The sequence below is a fragment of the Aptenodytes forsteri genome, unplaced genomic scaffold (genome assembly GCF_000699145.1).
Source record: "Aptenodytes forsteri isolate BGI_AS27 unplaced genomic scaffold, ASM69914v1 Scaffold76, whole genome shotgun sequence".
NCBI classification, from domain to species: domain Eukaryota; kingdom Metazoa; phylum Chordata; class Aves; order Sphenisciformes; family Spheniscidae; genus Aptenodytes; species Aptenodytes forsteri.
This window is the reverse complement of record NW_008794444.1, coordinates 5,267,818-5,286,356: the sequence shown is the minus strand read 5'-3', so window position 1 is coordinate 5,286,356 and position 18,539 is coordinate 5,267,818. Positions and strand designations below refer to the sequence as shown.

General features: G+C 39.7%; 2 protein-coding genes across 2 annotated transcripts in view; one reads left to right on the top strand and one right to left on the bottom strand.

Annotated features, from left to right (window-relative positions):
* Positions 1–8: 8 nt before the first annotated feature.
* Positions 9–18,539, top strand: part of FANCM (Fanconi anemia complementation group M) — a gene marked incomplete at its 5' end in the record, with an annotated part of 78,661 nt that continues 60,130 nt past the window's right edge. Inside the window, 4 exons of the mRNA XM_019474785.1 lie at positions 9–333; positions 1,068–1,240; positions 2,995–3,072; positions 3,771–3,929. Of these exons, the coding sequence (XP_019330330.1) occupies positions 9–333; positions 1,068–1,240; positions 2,995–3,072; positions 3,771–3,929 (735 nt within the window). The remainder of the gene's footprint in view (positions 334–1,067; positions 1,241–2,994; positions 3,073–3,770; positions 3,930–18,539) is intronic.
* LOC103907644 (heme-binding protein 2) lies at positions 9,597–18,529 on the bottom strand. Its single transcript, XM_009289861.1, has 5 exons — positions 18,511–18,529; positions 13,243–13,334; positions 11,800–11,941; positions 10,202–10,385; positions 9,597–9,768 (listed from the first exon to the last, which is right to left on the bottom strand). Exons 2-5 carry the CDS (start codon positions 13,330–13,332, stop codon positions 9,597–9,599), a joined length of 588 nt encoding a protein of 195 aa, XP_009288136.1. The 5' UTR covers positions 13,333–13,334; positions 18,511–18,529.

Below are 18,539 nucleotides of genomic sequence, written 5' to 3'. Positions count from 1 at the left end.
GCCGCGTGCTTGGCCGGGGGGCGGCGGACCCGCGCCCGGTGGCGGGTTTCTGCGCGGCGGCGGGGTCCGTTTGGATCTACCCCACTAACTACCCGGTGCGCGGTTATCAGGTGCGCATGGCCCGCGCCGCCTTGCTGGGTAACACGCTGGTCTGCCTGCCCACCGGGCTGGGTAAGACCTTCGTGGCCGCCGTCGTCATGTACAACTTCTACCGCTGGTTCCCCTCCGGCAAGGTGCTCTTCCTCGCCCCGACCAAGCCGTTGGTGGCTCAGCAGATGGAGGCCTGCGCCCGCGTTATGGGGATCCCGTCCCGGCACATGGCCGAGATGACAGGTAGGGCGGCGGCGGGGACGGGGCCGGCTCTGCTCCAGGGCGCATCGTGCTCGGGGGTCTCCTCGGAGGAGCCGCAAACATCGAGGCTGCGTCTTTTTTTAGGACAAGAAGATTTTCCAGGGGTTAATTTTAGGTTTTGCAATAGTTTAAACCCCAGGTCACCAATATAAGGGTGATGAAGCACTGGACCGTGTTTTCTGGTGCTCTGGGGTGCAGCCCTGTGGTTCACAGAGCCTTGGGGTTTCTGCACAGAGGTGTAAATGTCTGCACAGAAAATATGCCCTGTATGAAACTTAAGCCAGAGAATAATGGCTTTTTTTCTTTTTTTTTTTTAAAAAGTTTTTACAAACCCCATGAACTGCAGTTTATTGCTTACTGAAGTAATAGCCTTAATGACTGAATCCATAACCTGGTTTTAAGCGCAAACCTTTGTCAGAGATGGTGTGGATTAGGTATAGGGCTGCGGGAGGCTAGGGGGCATCTTGATCTTTCTAACCTTGTTTTCCGCGGTTCTGGATTTACTGGTTTGATGCAAAAAGTCTTCCTCGTCATTGCATTCATTTTTTTTTTCCTGAAAATGGGAGTAGCATCAAGGTGCGTGCTATTTTAAAAGGCACTTGTTTCCCAAAGCCGACATGTGTCTGCCAGCCCCATCAGCCTTCTGCCGTCACTCTCAGGTCATGGGTCGTGGTCTGTTCTCAGCAGAACAGTAATGTTATTTCTTTAATTTTCAGGGGGAACCCAAGCCCTCAGTCGGAGGGAACTGTGGACTACCAAGAGAGTCTTTTTCCTTACACCTCAAATAATGGTGAACGATCTTTCTCGTGGGACATGTCCTGCTGTAGAGATTAAATGTTTGGTTATTGATGAAGCCCACAAAGCCCTTGGAAATCACGCCTACTGTCAGGTAATGCTGGAGTCACCCCACTCTTGTCTCGCGATTACCAAAAACCCCTGAAATTACTTACAGGATCTCCATAAAGTGTCACTGTCATCATTGCTGTAGGGAGATTGTCCTTTAGGTCCTTAGCTTTGTTTGAAAGAGGTCCTCTACATCGCCAGTGCCTTGTTTTTAAGTAAAACCTGCATTAAAACTTGGTAAGGTGAGATGGGACTTTTTTTAATGTCTGAATAAAATTTTAATTTTTGCTTCAAAATAGTTTTTTGACTGGGGCAATTTAAAAAAGTAAGTCACTATGCTGCTTCTTTCAGGTGTGTTTGTATTTGCAGGTGTACTCTGGTGTGTTTGTGCTGTGTTGGAAGAGCTCTTAAATGGGGGGAGGTATTTTTTTCAGAAAAAAAATGTGGGCTTTTTTTGTAAAGTTCTATATCATAGTAAAATGAGTTCAAGATTTCTTTTTAAAATTGGATTTTGTCTTGATTAGCAAAGAGTGTGTTGCGTTATCTTGGCTTAATCTCCTCATAGCAGTATGTGACCTAAAAGACAGTTCCAGTTTTATATACTGGAGAAATTGACTGAATGTACATGGAGTTGTGTCTAGTTGCTTACTAGGCCTCTTTAGAGGAAAGTAGGTGTTTTTTAGTGCTTGTCTAACTTGGCATGCTGGAAAAGAGATGGTAGCTTGCCAAGTTAAAACTGCATGTTGGTTTGCCAGTGTTGCAGTTTTCTTCTATCATTTTTCAGAACTATAGCAACTTCATTTTCAAAGAATTTAAGCTTATAGGTTATTTTATTTCAAAATACTGTATAAAAATATTTTCTTAAAATATTTTACTGTTATGCAAATCACTCTGTAACATAGAGCCAAGACTTGTATTCATTAGCTTTTCAGTCGTCTTAGCTATAGCTGAGAAAAATCTCTTCCCTCACCCCTTGTCAATCCCCATGGCTGTGAAATTGTCAGGCTTCGTTCTCTGTTTTAGCTATACCTTTGCATGATTTTCAGTAGAACTATCAGCACAAATTTAATTCCTCTTTATTCTCCATTCACTTATTCTCTGTAGCTTTTATGTTATGTTATATTATTTGTAATTTTTGTTGTTTTTTCCTCTCCGTGTGCAGCGCAAGGTGGTTCGTTAGAAGGCATGGTGTTCACTGATAGCACTGGCAGAGTTCGGCTCTGTGGGAAAATGAAGTAGGGAGCCAATTTGGTTGTTGCTTGGATGTTCAGCAACTATTGTACTTGTCTCAGTTTTGGTCTTAGGGAGGGCTGTAGAATGGGAACCTGGGAGGTCTAAAGAATATTCAGCCATTTTCCCAATTGCTAATGCAACATTTTTAAGTGAGACTCAACTGAATGCTGGTTGGCATGGTGGTTGTCATCTAATTTCTCTTCAGATTTCACGGGACTAATCATCTATGATTTACTTTTTTTAGAGTGGTTCTTCAAACTTACTTTTTGGCAGCTTGCTTGAGTAGTGTGCTGTTAATCTTTTTGTTAAACCAAGTGAAAAATCATTTCCTAATTTACCAATGTGGTTCTGCTGAATGGGACTGGGATAATATACTTAATCAGGATTAAGTGTTCTTGGATAAAATGGTTATAACTGAAGACTTCCTGGTTCCCATTTGAACTTAGATATACTCTTTTTAGAATATTTAGTTAAGCTTTTTCTACTTAGTGGATATTTTCATCAATATAGTTTGCACAAGCAAATAATCTCCTTTAAGGATATTAATGGAACCTTTCCTGTTCTTAGGTTGTAAGGGAACTAAGCAAATATACAAATCAATTTCGGATCTTAGCCCTAAGTGCCACACCAGGCAGTGATACAAAGGTGAGTCAAATCTACTTGCATGGTTGGAATAATAAAGTTTCAGTAGAAGCTATGTTTAATACCGTTTGATACAGTTTGAACACCATGCAGGATACTGAAGTCTATTTAGATTTCCACATAAAAACTGAATCTCTTTACAGTCCGTTAGTTGTTGAGGGTTTGTCTTTTTCATGGTATAGACTTTGTATTATTTATTTCCTGACCTTTCTAAAAGGAAGTAATACCTTTTGGTTTTTGAGAATACAAGCCTACTTGAACCAAAAAGAATATACTCTCAATGCAAAATGGCTTTCGTATTCTGTTCAGGGTAGTGTATTGGGTAAATGTAAGTAAGGCTTAGGCTTTCAGTCTATGGCAGATGGACAGCTAAATTCAGTTTAAGCTCCTAGCTCCGGGTTACTTCTCATCAAGTATTTCATGGTACATCTAAAGCCAAAGGGAGACTTCTGTCACTTCAGCCCTCGTGCAATTGCATGCTTTTTGCATTCGTGAACTTGCCATATTGACTCTTTGTATACTACTTGAGATCTTTAAGTGGAGAGTCTTTTGTTTTTCATTTATAGGTAGTAGGTACATTTACCTTACAATTATATTCAAGGCCTGTTAAAATATGGAACTAGTTACTTCCATGTGATATTGACTTGCATTGTTGGAGTGTTAACAAGCAAATATGGTCTTTTTTGTGGCTTCTCAAACAGGCTGTGCAGCAAGTTATTTCAAACTTACTCATTGCTCAGATAGAGCTATGTGCTGAAGATTCTCCAGAAATTCAGCCTTATTCTCATGAGCGACAAGTGGAAAAAATTGTTGTTTCACTTGGAGAGGAATTGGTAGAAATTCAGAATGCTTACATCCGGGTGAGTTGTTGCATTTCTTTATTGTTAAATGGACGGTGTCACTAAATGAATAATCTCCCTTCCTATTTTAACAGCTCTGTCTAGACTAGCAATAACTTATAAAGGTAACGCTTTCCTATGCAATTAACTTTGCCTTTGAGTACAAGGCAAAGAAAAAAACATGGTTTCAACTACAGCTGCTGCTGTTTCACTTTGCACCAATGATACCTGTTACCTTGCAATAACTTAAAAAGCTTTGGTGGAAAACTTACAATTGAATTAGTTTTCTCATCCTCTTTCAGGAGTCCTTGCAAAATTTACGTGAGACCTAAACTGAAGGCTTCTGAATTTAGTGGTATTAAGGTGTTGAGAATGGTGATGCTTGTGTTGTCGAGGTTATTTCCAGACTTATGAAAACTGTATATTGATGAAAACATTTTCTCTGATTAAGAATGTTCTTTAGAGCTTTAAATCATCTGTAAGTGTACTTAGTTCTCCTTGGGGTTTTTTGTTTGGGTTTTTTTGTTTGTTTGTTTTTGTTTTTCTTTTAATTTTTCTCTTGAGCTTTTTTCTTTTCTTTCTTACCAGTAAGTAATGTCCAAATATAGGACAGACTAGCAGGGACCAGAACTGTTAGCCAGTCAATGATGGCTTAATGGTCTGTGTCTTCTCAGTAAGGTACTAGTAGACAAACGGTATTACATAAGGTACCGCTTTGAAAAGTTCAAAATCTATGTTACTTTTTTGGTAAGAGACATTAAAAAAAAAAATTAGGGTTAAGTTAGTATCAGACTGTTGTCCTTAGAGTATGTTTTTAGCTAAAGTTTAATGATTTTGGTGTAGCATATGTGAAGACCATTGGAAGGCAAACTTGTTTGTTCATTTTCTAGATTGAATTAGATCAGCTGTTTTCAAACCAGTAACCTGAGAGTGTATTTAAATGAGGAAGTTCCACTGATAAGCTAGCAAGAATTATAAAAATAGGTTTGCATCACTACAGGTGTCTGAATGCTCGTATTGAGTGCAGGGATTTAATCTAAGGTGTTTTACTTGAGATTTAAGCTGAAATAAGCACATAGGTTTGGCTAATCTGATGTAATTGAGGAGTATAGACAAACCTTGACTAAACTGTCACTGTGGCTTCACTGGTTTCTATTTCCTTTCTTTGATCTGGTATTTGCATTTGTATTGCTACTGCTTTACTTAGAAAACAGGACTTGTACCCACTGTAACAACACAGAGGGTGTGAAAGGATGGTGCCCCAGCCTTTTCCAGCATTCGTGGGCAAGCCAAGCCTTAGTCTTGGAGACCTCAGCACTTTCAAAAGTGGCTCCTGTACCTCAGTTTCTGCAGAGGTATTTCTGTAGTTGTGCAGTTTTCTGCAGCACAGTGATGGACCTCGGCCATGCCCTGAAGTTAAATTACACTGTTTACCGTGCTCCTGTGTTTTGGTTTCTGAGCGGTTTGAGATCAGGATAGATTTGTGAGTGCAGCCACAGAAGCAACAAGCACATGTTGCGTTATCCTTGTCACCTGCCAAAAGAATCAGTCGTGAAGTATGTTCTGAATGGCGTCAGGATTTAGGAGAGTTACTGGAGTTTACATACGTCACTCTTTGTTAAGAACTGCTTCTCTACAGTTTGATTCTGAAACCAGTCCTACCCCAGTCTGTGCTGCAGTAAGAATTGTGGGAGACTGTGCTGGATGCTTGACAAAAATGGGGTTGCAGATGGCTTCTGCAGTGAGGAGGAGGGAGTTTGCTAGCAGACCCACTGGCTGCAGCATGGAGACGCATAGCTCTAAATGTATGTGTTTATTTCAAAGAATGTATGTTTTTTGAAAGTTATTTAAGGTTTTTGGGTCTTAGAGCAACCATTTCAAATTTGGGGCTTAAATGACTTTTGTAAAATCACAATAGTAACGTGTGATTTCTGCTGTTTCCATTCAAAGGAAGGATAGCAAAAGGACTTGTAGGTCTGTTACAGAAATGAAAGCCAGGTGTACTCTGCACAATAAAATCATTATCTTTAATTTTGACAAACAGTAACAGTAAATAAGATGACATTTCAGTGAAAATGAAGGACAGTGTAAAACAGCACAACACAACAATGCTGGAAAAAATTATGTTTATATTTGTATACCTACAATAAGCAAGACCCTGAGTATCACAATAGCTGGAATAAACTTCTTAGGCACTAATGCTTGTTCGAAAAATACACAGTATGCAGGACAACATTTATCTGTTAAGGCTACATCATTTAATCTTTCAAAAATATGGGTGAATTCTGTTTTATTATTTCCTTTGAATAGTGGAAATCTAATAACTTCAAATTAAAAATGAAAATCCATTCATTAATGGCTTACAAAGTAGAGCCACAATTGGATAATAAAATAACCATTCCAATAACAGGAGTTAGGTAATCACACTTGACGTGATGTTTTCAAACCTTCTAAAATGTTATATTTCAGTAATAGTAACATTTCCTTGGCATTCACTAGTGTAACTATAAAGTAAACTTTATTGTGTGTCAGTGAAAAAACGCAATTCTTTGTGCCCATGCTTGTGAGAGCCATTTACAGAAGTTGGTACAGTGTTCCATAGCCATAAAGTGTATCTTCAAACTTGAGATTAATTGGTTCTTTCTCAGCAGCAGAAGCCGTCTAACATAAGTCAAAATAAATACTATCTTGGAATTCACAGTTTTATATAAAACAACACTGAACACTTCGCTGCAGTTAGGATATCAGCACATTCAGATAAATACCTTATTTTTATGTTTCAGTAACAAGAATGTTTCTATAACACACCCACAAGTAGCTGAGTCACAGAAGTATTTAGGTGAAGGTTGCCTATGGAAAGAGACATAAGATATAGCAAATGCTTTTTGCAATAGCTGTTTAAAAAGTAAAGTATGTACAAACCGGTACTTTATGGTGAGAGGGTTTAACTACTTCCAATAGTTATTTGACGTTTGTTGTGCCAAAGCATTAAAATAACTTCTATAACTGGCAAGAGCAATCAAATTGCAGAAACTTCGTTAATTTGCCATAAAATCTTGTTAAAGGTGAAAATTGTTTTTATTTGCTCTTATAAAATTCTTGGGGGGGGGGGGGGGGGGGGAAAAATTAAACCTGTTATTTAATGCCTCCCTGGGCCCTCTACTCAACTCAGTTTTTAAAAACTTTTTATTGTTTTACATTAATTTGTTAGCTTTCACTTTAATACTGGCTGGCATTTCCAACAATCTGAGGAAATGTTAAAATTAAATAAAAAGCAAAATAAATAAAAATCAAACAGGAAACAATTCAACATATTGAAAAATAAGTCGGAATTTTTTTTCCCTGGCTGTGATCCTGTATCTTGAACAAATTGAGAGGAATAAAATACATGACAGGTATCTTCATCATCTTGTTCTGTTAAGTAATAAATACTTTGACGTGCATTTAAATTGGCACATCAGACAAAGCAGTTCCTAGTTGTGGCCACAACTGGCACAAGCATTTGTGCTGTCACCTGGCAAACCAGATTTGATAGCCTTCTGGTTGGAATAAGAAAGACCCCAAATGCACAGTATTTTTTGAGATTCTGCCGTGCCCCCCCACCCCATCAGTTTAACATCCAATCAGTCTGTGGCAATATAAATGTCTGTGCTGGACTAGTGCAGGATATCTGAACAGCTAGGGATATCAGACGTTCAGCAGAAGAAAGTGAGGATTGCTTTTTTGTTTTTTTTTTTTTTCCATCCCATAAAAATGAAAGAAAAAGAAGTTTAATCCGCTTCCTTTTTTCCCCCCCTCCTCCATGCTGTCTCCCCCAGTAATCTCTCTGGGCAGCAACCACCAGAGAGCACATCAGTCACGCTTAAGCACGGTCAGCCAGGGCCAGCTGGCACTCTCTGATCCTGCCGCTCAGCAAGAGGTTTTAGGGTAAGCGTAAAGTCAGTTTTGTGCAGCAGAGAGCCCTGTGGAACCGGGAGGCTTAAAGTTCTTGAGACCTGTATGCATATTCAGTCAGAGGTACTACATAAATCCATTTTGTTTGCCAATTAACACTACTGTAAGCTAGCAGACACTGGCTCTGGCTGCCGTTTTGTGTGTTGTAACTGAAGAACACAAAAGCTCTATTTAAAGCCTAAATCCTATAATCAATAAATAACACTAGTGATATACTTTGTGAAATTTTGTATAAGAAGACATTTACTTCTATTAAGTATTAAGATTAAACTCTACCATCATATCTGTAAGGGGAGACATTTAAGAAGTGATTTGAGCGCAAAACTGTTTGCCACCCCGATTCTAAAGTGCAGTAGGTGCTCTTTTACTGTAGTACGTAGCAAAGCATGAGTGCTGCTTGCAGACTTTCTGATGCATGTAGAACTATGTGAGCTTGTCTTTCAGTCACAGCGTGCTAGACTAGCAGTTGTCTACTTGAAGAATTACCATATGGATGAAGGGTAAAAGAAAGAAGCTGCAACACAGAAAATTAGATACTAGGAAGAAGAATTCTCACAGTGAGGGAGGTCAAATACTGAAACAGGGCCCAGGGGGGGTTATGGGCTCCTCATCCCTGGAGATGCTCAAAACCCAACTGTGTGAGGTCCTGAGCAGCCCGCTCTGCTAGCAACGCTGGCCCTTCTTTCAGCAGAGGGATGGACCAGGTGACTGCCAGAGGTCACTTCTAGTTTAATTTTTTTCTGTGATTCTGTGAAATATTTGAGTCATTTCTAACATTAATAGTGTGGTACTGCCAGAAGAGTGTAAAAAGTACTGAACAAATTACTTCAGCTGCAGTATTTTAACATTCAGCAAAGTTATAAGATGAAAGTGTTCAGAAAACTGAAGACTTAAGAGTAACCACTTTCTATTTGGGAATGCCACATATAGTCATGGGATTGCTATGAGTGTGTGATTAAGGTAACCTGTAACTTCTGCTGTCAAGACTTTAATGAGCATTAGGACTGTTCTGCCTTCTTGGTCTCTTCTCAAGGTTAAAAGTACTTTGGTTGAATGCTTTTTGAGGTAAGCATTAAGAATCTCTGCTCCACAGATGATGACATTAAAAGCAGTCAGCATTGGCCTAGTCTTACTCCTTGGTTTAATCCCAGTGGTCTAAATCTGGTAGTTCTCTTCAGAAATGAAGACCTGAACATTATTTTTCTGAAGCATAGCCTGCATGTGTGAGGTGATTTTAATGTGTGTCCCACTGAAAGCCACAAACAGGGTCTTTGTGTAGCTGGTGCAGCTCTAGGTGCCCAGGGCAGGGGCTCCACGATCTCCCCTAGGACCGTCCCAAGCCACAAGCAGTCTAGAGATGCTAGTAAGTGGATGAGGGGAGATCTCTGTCACTCCCTTATCTCGTGTAAAAAAAAAAAAAAAAAAAAAAAAAAAAAAATCCTTTATTATAAAAAAAAAAAAAAAAAAAAAAAAAAAAAAAAAAAGTGAACTAACTTTTTAAGTGTTAAAAATCTCCATAAAAACTGTGTAAAAACTGTGGAAGTTGACATAGGAAACTGTTTCAGGTGTTACCTCTGATTATTAAGTTGGAGTGATTGCCTTGCTAAACTGGCTAAAAGCCACATTTCTAAAATCTTTGAGGGTTTGACATCTAGTCTCATGTGATTCACCTGTAAGTTTCTGCCAGTAAATCAGAACTGATTCTCGTGACTGACAAGCATCAGAAATGGGAGGCTATGGTCTTTGAAGGAACCATATCTCATTGTGTCGATTGGCAGCAGCTGGATTTGTATATCCTGCAATGATGAATGTATCCTGCAAACATAACTCGGGACTCTCCAGAATTTCCGCCAACAGGTTTATTTCTCTCATTATAGAGTCTTCATTGGTGATTCCTCTGAAGCTCCTGTAACAATCAACTTCATATCAAGTTCTTTTTACAAACCACAGTTTTTTCCAGAGCCTAGAAAAACCTCCTTCTAAATTATTTATTCATGTTTTGCAAATGATACTACCTGACTGTGATTGATCTCAAACACGTAACAGTTTTTTCTTAACATTTCCAGTGATACGTCAGATGCTTTGTTCCCAGCTACACAGAATAGTCTGTGTTTTGAGATGCTATTGTATCTCACATTTACAGATGTATCATTTTCCCAAGTAAGCTGGTAACCATTGTTTCCTGAATATCATAATGCAGGCAGCTTTTAACAGTTACTAAAAATCAAGTTTTACTGTTTGTTAGCTTTTAGAACTTGATTTAAAAGATGTAACATGCCCAAATTGAAAACTGCATCTTTTTACGGTTTTAACTAGAACAAAATTAAAATGTTTCTTACCTACTATAAACAATAGTAGAAGGCCATTCTTCAATGATTATGTCAGAGTCAAAAGGATGAGGTGGCTCGTCCTGCAGCATTTCAGGCAAGTAGTACGCTACTGTCACTGACTGTGTCATCTCCGATTGAGATTCATTTGTATGGACTATGGTCACAATGGGTATTGTTATCCCCAAGTACAGTCCTGAGGAGACAGACATGACTTTTTAGAAAATACAAAAGAAGGTCTACATACTGTGCTTGACTTCTGAACTCATACTGAATAACATAAAGTGAGTACCACAGAGCAGAGTTTTGTTACTAAAAGGAGTTCAGTAGGATGTTTTAGAAAACGGGGTTGTATATTCCAAGTTGGAAGTAGCATTTTACTATGCCTTTATGCCTTGTAGTTTGTGTGTGTGTATATATAAAAAAACCTACATGTGCAAATATGTGTGCCTGTGTGTCTAAAATGTAGTATTCGGTGAGCTCCCCTATCTTCATGTAGGGCAAGGAGTTTGACTTAACTCCTTTTGCCCTCTTAGGAGGGTTGTGTTTATCTTGTAAACTGCCCTTGTGTCACGTTTTAAATATTTGGGAACAAAGAATGTAGGCAAGATAAGGGGGCTGCATTGTGAATTAATTTAGGGTTTGCTGTTATCAAAAATGTTGCTGTGTTTTTGCAATGCTATAGGAAAAGGTTGACACTTTTGACTGTGCAGGTAGCAGTGATGACTAGGAACTTTGCTTCTGTACACAGTTTGAGAACAAAACTGCACTGTTCTGGAGCCAAAATTACTTTTAAACCATGTTAAAGTGTTAAAAGAATGGGGAGAGTGGGGAAAATACCTGATTAAGGAAATGCTTTCGTGCTCAATGTTTTTAGTTTCTTGGAAAGAAAATTAAGGGTTGACTTGAGTACAACTCATGTACTATTACAGAACAAAACACTGGGCACTGCAAAACTTTTTAATCAACTGGAGAATGAAAAAAATGAGAACTGATGGCTGGAAGCTGAAACCAGATTAAATTGGATTGGAAACTAGGTACACATTTTTCATGCAGGCACAAGCTATCAAGGACATGGTGGGCCGTTATTTTAAAGTACTTGAGTTAAAACTGGATTATCTTTCTGGAAAATACGCTTCAACCACACAAATTTTTGGTGTCCGTTCAGACACGCACAATTTAAGTATCATAAACTAAAATGAAGGAGGCAAAACGTTATGGTCTCTTTCGGCATTACACTCTGAATAGGTTCTTAGAATATGCGATTTCAGTACTGCTGTGAAAATGAAACCACTAAAATTCTGTAGCAAAAGCCTAGTTTATAGCTGACAGCCTACAAAAATAGCCAGTGTCAATTCCCAGGCAGTTGTAATGGTCACAATGTCCCTGGAAAGAGGGATGGCTTCCCGCAGGTGTTCTCTTCTAGCACGTATGCAGAAGGAGCAGCACTTTGGTTTAGACTCTGCTGGAAAGGCTGTATTGCAGGAAAATGTCCCTATAGACAGCGTGGTGTATTTGGGAAAAGCTAATAAAAGTACCTGACCAATTAGGAGGAGCTAGTGCATAAATACAATGTTTTAACTTTAATGTAGAATTGCGGTACCAATTACCTGAGGAATTCTGCTCACAAATGTACCTCATAAGCTTCATGAATCCAAGGCATATGCTCTGTTCATACTGTTTTTCCTTAATTTTTATACAAGCCCATTTGGCTTTTCCATACTGACGTTTTTCGTAAAGCAGATCTCCAAGCTGCAAACACAGTAAGATAATAATTTTGTACTTTATGTTAATCATCTAAAAAACCCGAGCAAACGAATAAAAGTCAAACAATATTTCAGTGCTTTACTTACAGCACCAAGAAATCAACTTCTGTAGGTGTATGACCAGGAGAACGGCCAGCATGAGGAATGATTTTAAGTTTCAGTGTCAGCTATACCTTAAGCTCATTCTGTTTAATACTTAGTTCACATGCACTTCATTTCAAGGTCCAAGCTGGTATATAATAAGTAGATATCCAAAACCAATGCAGTGTATGCATCTTACTTGAGTACAAGAATAGTTGCATCTTTATTTCAACTGTCAGTGAAATGACCTTGAAAGGAACATGTGAATTTCAATCCTTCTTCATATAAAACAAGAAGGGATATGCTGCTGATCTTGGACCAAAATTTGTTTCAGCAGACTTCTAGGTAGTTCACCTTTAAAATAAGGAACTGTCATCTTTTGGACTTGCAGTATTAAACAGTTGCAATTAACACTGAATAACCTTATTTTTTATCTGCAGTTATTACAGTAGTACTGAGAAATGGCTTTCAAGCATTCATTTACAACATAAATAGTCAGGAGTCCCAAACTGTTTAGATGAAATACACTCAATCAAATTGTGACATTTTTAAATATAAATTATATAGATCTATTTAAAAGAAACGTGACAAGAATTCTTCATACGTGGTTAGTAAAGATTTTCTTGATTTGTCATGTATTTAAGGTAGAGACTTGTTTGCACATGTCCTGAGCTGTAAACAATTTGCTGGACATCAATTTCAATATTTCATTAGAGGATAAGATGGTTTTGATAAGATGGATTTGCAAATTGCTGCTTTGTTTGATAATGACCCATGATACAAAAGTACGTTTGGTTTTAAATTCAGCTGTTAATATTTCAAGTATTCTTTGCTAAGGTTTTATTAACAAGTTTGTGTAAAGAAGCAAATGCATTGATTTAAATGAAGAAAATAGGCATTTTTATTTCAAATGTCAAAATGTGAGGAGTTTTTGTTAAATTCATTATAAAATGTCACAAAGACTGTAATTCCTGGGCATCTTCTGACATTCCTGCCAGTTTCTACCTTACGAAAAAGAAAAATTCACACATGTAAAAGTGGCAAGATGTTAAAAATGAAATGTAGTTATCCAGTTACAATGCTTTGCACTTATGATGTTAAAAATCCTAAACGGTTAAAATAACTTTGTAAAGAAACATATTTTTGGAAGCTAGGTATGAATACTGAAAACATGGTTAAAACCTCAACTGGGAAGGGAAACGGTACCTTTTCTTTGCGCTGGATCAGAGTAAATGGGATGGTCTGTCTCTCCTGGGGATTGTTATTTCTAGTCAGCTGCTGAATTGGCTCTGCCATGTCTGCAACAAAATACCACATTTCCAATTAGAAATAGGTCTGGGGACCTTGTTTTTGTAACAAGTTTAGTTTGCTCTTCAATATTAATAGGAGAGGTTAATTGTCTTCTGTCTCTGTCTCACTCCTCATAGATTGCAATTATACAAGCATCTATGGAAAGCTTTTGGTGGTGCGCAGTTTTCTGGCTCTGTGCAGATGTTGCCAATTCTAGCAACTCTTTCATGTTGGATTAATGTGTATCCACATGAAGGAGGAAATTGAGTTGGCTGCTCTTGTTCACAGGTTCAAGGAAACAGTACTGTGGAAACTTTGTTATTTCCAAAAGATGTTTTATGTCTAATATTTTACTTTAGCGTTTGATATTACGCACATTTTGGTGCTACTCGTTAGTCAGGACATATGTCGGGTGTGAGGCCTGTGTCGTCACTCAGAAGCCGCAGTGCCTGAGCCGCTGGTGCAGTGCAGGCAGGCTGGGATGTTAGCTGAGTGTCCTGGCTAGCTCGGCAGTTACTGCTACCCAGCTACCACACCGCTTTTCTCTGTGGTTCGCTGCTAGTTGCAATCTCTGGGAGTGTTATAACTGAAACTGATGGAGAGTGCCTTCCAGCTGTGATGCTGTGGTGATCCAGCTTCTGTATAGGTGAAGTGGAGTTCTGGGTCTTAAGTGAATGCACAATTATTATTATTTTTTTTAATACAAGCCCTTCTAGTAAGACCTCACAGGAGGGGAAGATTTCAAAATAAAAGGCAAACAAATGTTTTCATTAAGACGTAGGAGAGAACAGCAACTCTTGTTTGTAGCTTCAGAAGGAGACTTCACAGAACAGAACACGCACTGGGCTGTATCATCAAGACTGCAGCCAGCCAGTCAAGGGAGGTGACCGTTCTGTTCGGTGCTCGTGAAGCTGCATTTCGCATGCTGTGCCTGGTTTGGGGTTTCATGGTACAGCAATGGCACTGATGAACTCAAGATACTTCGGTGGAGGGCCACCCAGCTGGTTAGGGCAGGATGAAGTGCAGAAGGGGCTGGGAGATCTCGATGTGTTCAGGCTGGAAGGGAGAAAGTGAAGGCAGGGTGTGGAGTTGGATCGAAGTGCAGTTTCCACTACGTAGTGGAGGGATGTGGAGAAGACTGAGACTCTTTAGAGGTGCATGGTGATAGGGTGAGAGGCAGCTGGAGAAGACTGAGACTCTTTAGAGGTGCACAGTGCATAGGTGTGAGAGGCAGAAATTGCCACATAGAAAATTCTGATTAGGTATTGAAAAAAAACCCAACCCCTTAAAAAAAAAAAAGAAAATTCTGATTAGGTATTGAAAAAAAAAAAAACAACCCCTTAAAAAAAAAAACAAAACAATCACAGTGTGAGTGATCAACCACTGGGACAGGGGCCCAGAGCTGTTATGGAGCCTCTGTCCTTGGAAAAATTTAAAAGTCAGCTGGATGAGGCCCTGAGCAACCTGAAAGTTAGCAACCTAACTTTGAAACTAGCCCTGCTTTTAACAAGGGGTTAGATTACAGTTCTCCAGGGGCTCCTTACATCCTAAATTATTACATAGTTGTGTACCAGTTAATTCTACATATTATACCTATTTAGTGTAAATAGATGTTTATACTTCCTTTAAAATAAAAGTGCTGAAGCTATAGATGAGGGAGGAGAAAAGTGTCCTGTTAAGTTAAATAAATATGAGGAAACTTAAAATTCCTCAATGTATACTTCACTGAAGAACTGTACCTTAAGAAGACGTGATTGTTTAACAAAGAAATGGGAACATAGATTTGTGTCAATTTAACATGATTTCTTTTTGTTGCGCAGTAGTTTCATAGGTATGTGCTGTCTGATCAGATACCAAGATACCAGATGAAAGGTTTTATTTCAGTTTGGAAGGGGCAGAAGACTGTTGACTTAGAGTGAACATTAACATTCTAGCAAAATTGAAACAAAACTTATATAAAGGTGGGAGTAGAGCAAAGCAAGCTTCATCGTATGTGTTTGTCAGGTTCCATTATACCTGGCAGAAAGAAATACAGTGGTTCAATGTTCTCAAATAGTCATAGTTACCATAAAGCACTAGTAAAGATTAAATGGAACATACCAACTTTATTGGACTAATAGAGGCACCGTGTGTTTTGCATGCTTCTTACGTTTGCCGCTGTCTGTTGTCTTGCCCTTTGGAACAAGAAGGGCTCAGAGTATGGTCTAACGTGTCATCACCTCTGGTCTGAGCTCTCACATTTTGGTGGCGGATCATTATGTGAAGGAGCGTGTTAATGTTTGACCATTATTGAAGAACTCTAAGCACCTGTGTGCTCGCTTACCAATACTGAGATGGAATTGAAATGTGCTCTGGCTTTCTGAATGATTCTCACATTTTGTAAGACATTAAATGGCGAACCTATCCTCTGTTTCTAGATGTAGTGACACTAGCCATCATTCAGTCTGTATTAATCGTTACACTTCCCAGCCAAGCTCAAATGGATAGAAGGAGCAAATATATTATACTTGCATATATAATACTAGCATATTCTAGTACTTCTGTTCTCCTACAGTTTTGTCATTTAAATGTGGTTGGATTAGGGGTATTTGCAACTATGGTTGCCTTGACATCAATTCTAGCTGCAGTTCATAAATAAATTCTGCTTAGAAGTTGATCCGTAACACAGGCTTGGAAGCTCTGGATATAACGTTAGTCTTAGAATGGAAAGCCTCTCTTCTAAAAGAGTTAGTCCCTTGGTTTTCAAAGTTGAAAGTAATATAGGCATTTGTGTACTTTGATAGAGGATTAGAAACTTAATTTTTATGTATAGTGTTTGGCAGAAATTCACATCCAAACTTTCATACTACCTCATGGTGTATATCAGACATGCATGAAAAGGACTAAAGTTTCAACTGAAATAGGAGCCCTTCTCTTGAGTGTTTTAAGTGCCTCAGTATCTTAAGTGGAAAAGGCAGGATGATGTGGGGAGAGAGTATCATCCATGTTTCAGAGAAGAGAAGAATTTGAGGAGAATTAACTTGGCCTAAGTCACTCAGTAAATCTGTAGCTGAGCTAGGAATCAAGCCTACATCTTCTGGCATCCAGTGCAGGGGTTTTAGCTTTAAGACTATTTGGAATGGTAAAGAACCTTTTAATAAAGGGGAGAAAGCTACACTTTAGTTAATTTTAAACATTCTTTTAAAAAGTCATTGGGAAACATTTAGAATATAAGTAATAACTGACGTGTAAAATTGATCTCTTTGGAGGCTGAGAGAAAAACAAAAGTAGATTAGGCTTCAGCACTGAATTTTCCACACAATACTCAAGAATTAGGAAACATTTTAGGACTCTAGAAATGTTAACTCTATTTTTCAATTTCTTACTTGATAACTGTGTGTGGGTTTTTTCTTCCACATTAATGCATAGGGTAGGGATTACAACTAATTAAAGTCCTTTCAGGGGTTTTATTCTTCAGCTCATGAATCCATGCCTGTCAGGCATGACAGTATAACATTTGGATTATAAATATCTTAACCTGGACAATACTTAGGTTATATTGCCCAAAAGCAATTGAGTTGCTTGATATGTCTTCTGTCAGTCCAAACTTGAATACTGGTGTGACAAAATAAGGCAAGATGAGTTGCAGCAGCGTAGCTAGGTAAAGGCTTGGTTTAATTAAATTTCAAAATTGTGATTACAGTTGCTACTGTAGGTAGTTATTGTGAAAGAGGCAAATCTTTACAAAGGGATTTATACAGAAGCTGTCAGAGTTGATGCACTGGTCACAGACACACACCCGTGGCTGCTGGAGTGCGTATTGGAACCGTGGGATGGCACTGCCGGCACAGGGCATCCAAAAACCCCTCCCAAACAGGCCGTGAGAACAAGGCAAGCCAGAGAACGCTGTTCAGACTGACCTTACCCTTCTTTTAGTACCTGACAGGGTGCTGATTTTCATTGTCAAAATGTTAGAAAGATAAGGTTAGACTTCTAGGCATTACTTGAAAAGGAGGTTGTACCCTCTTTGCTGTGTTGGAATACAGAAAAAGTTTTTAAATAAGTCACTTCATTTTGGTAGTGTCTAGTGGTGTCTTGTTCAAGGTTTTGCCGCTTTTCCGTCCTTTTAGAAGGTGATTTATCTGAACAGTAGAGATGCTAAAGATCCCTCTCTACTTCTCTATGCAGGACAGTGCAGATGCGTTAAAGCTGCTGAATGAGCTAAGCCTGCAATTGCTCTCTGCTGCTTGTTATGAGTTATCTGACTTGTTACAGTCTTTCAGATTCTTTGGTCTTTCTTAAAATTGAAAATAAACAATTTCTTCATAAGAGAAGCCTGGGAGGCTTACTGTCAAAAAGCAAAGTTGATCCTTTTACTTGTTTACTCTGTGCCATCTTTCAATTCAACCATCTTTCTTTAAGGAACTAACCTCTCGGATAGCTACAGTGAGGAGAGATTCTTAAGGCAAATGCTTTTGCAGGTAGTCAAATTTAATTTTTAGTTAAGACTGAAAACTCGCATCAGTCCTTTTTAGTATAAATAGGTCAATCCACTACTACTACAGCCTCTTCTCTAAGTTAGAAAAATCTTTTGAATCGCCCTGTGGAAAGCTTTAGCTCAGACTTTCTGTGCCTCAGGAGCGTATGGAGCTACGGTGGGCATTTATCGCAATACCCTTTGCTGTATCACCACACATCTCCTTCAGACAGCGGAAACACCAGCCCCTGGCCCCTTCTCCAGAGGCAGCCTTGCTGCTGGCGTGCCCGGAGGGCGGCTGGGGAGGTGAAGGGGGGCAGGTGGGGCCCCTGCTCCTCCCGGCCCTGCACCGCACCCTCTCTAGGGAGACAGCTGGGCCCCAGCCCCGAGGACGGGCTCCCTCTGGGGAAGGGAGAGGCTTGCAGATGTCAGAGCCTCGCCGTGGCACCGCAGGGCCCTGCCAGCGCCGCTCCGGTCCCCCCGTGAAGCGCGGGCAGGGGCTCCCGCTGGGGGACTCGTCACCAGCACCGGTAAAGCGCAGGGAGCTGCCGCGAGGGACAGCCTGCAACTGAAGGGCAGAAACAGCCGGGAAGGTTACGGTACCGGCCGGTAAGCTCAGAAATACCGCCTCCCTAATCACCCTAAAGCCCAGCGAGCTGCTGTGGGCGTAAGCGGCTTAGCCCGGCCTGAGCGCTGCCCGCTTGCGGCCCGCCCCGGCCGGCTCTTACCCCGGGGCACGTCCACCGGGTGCCCCCTG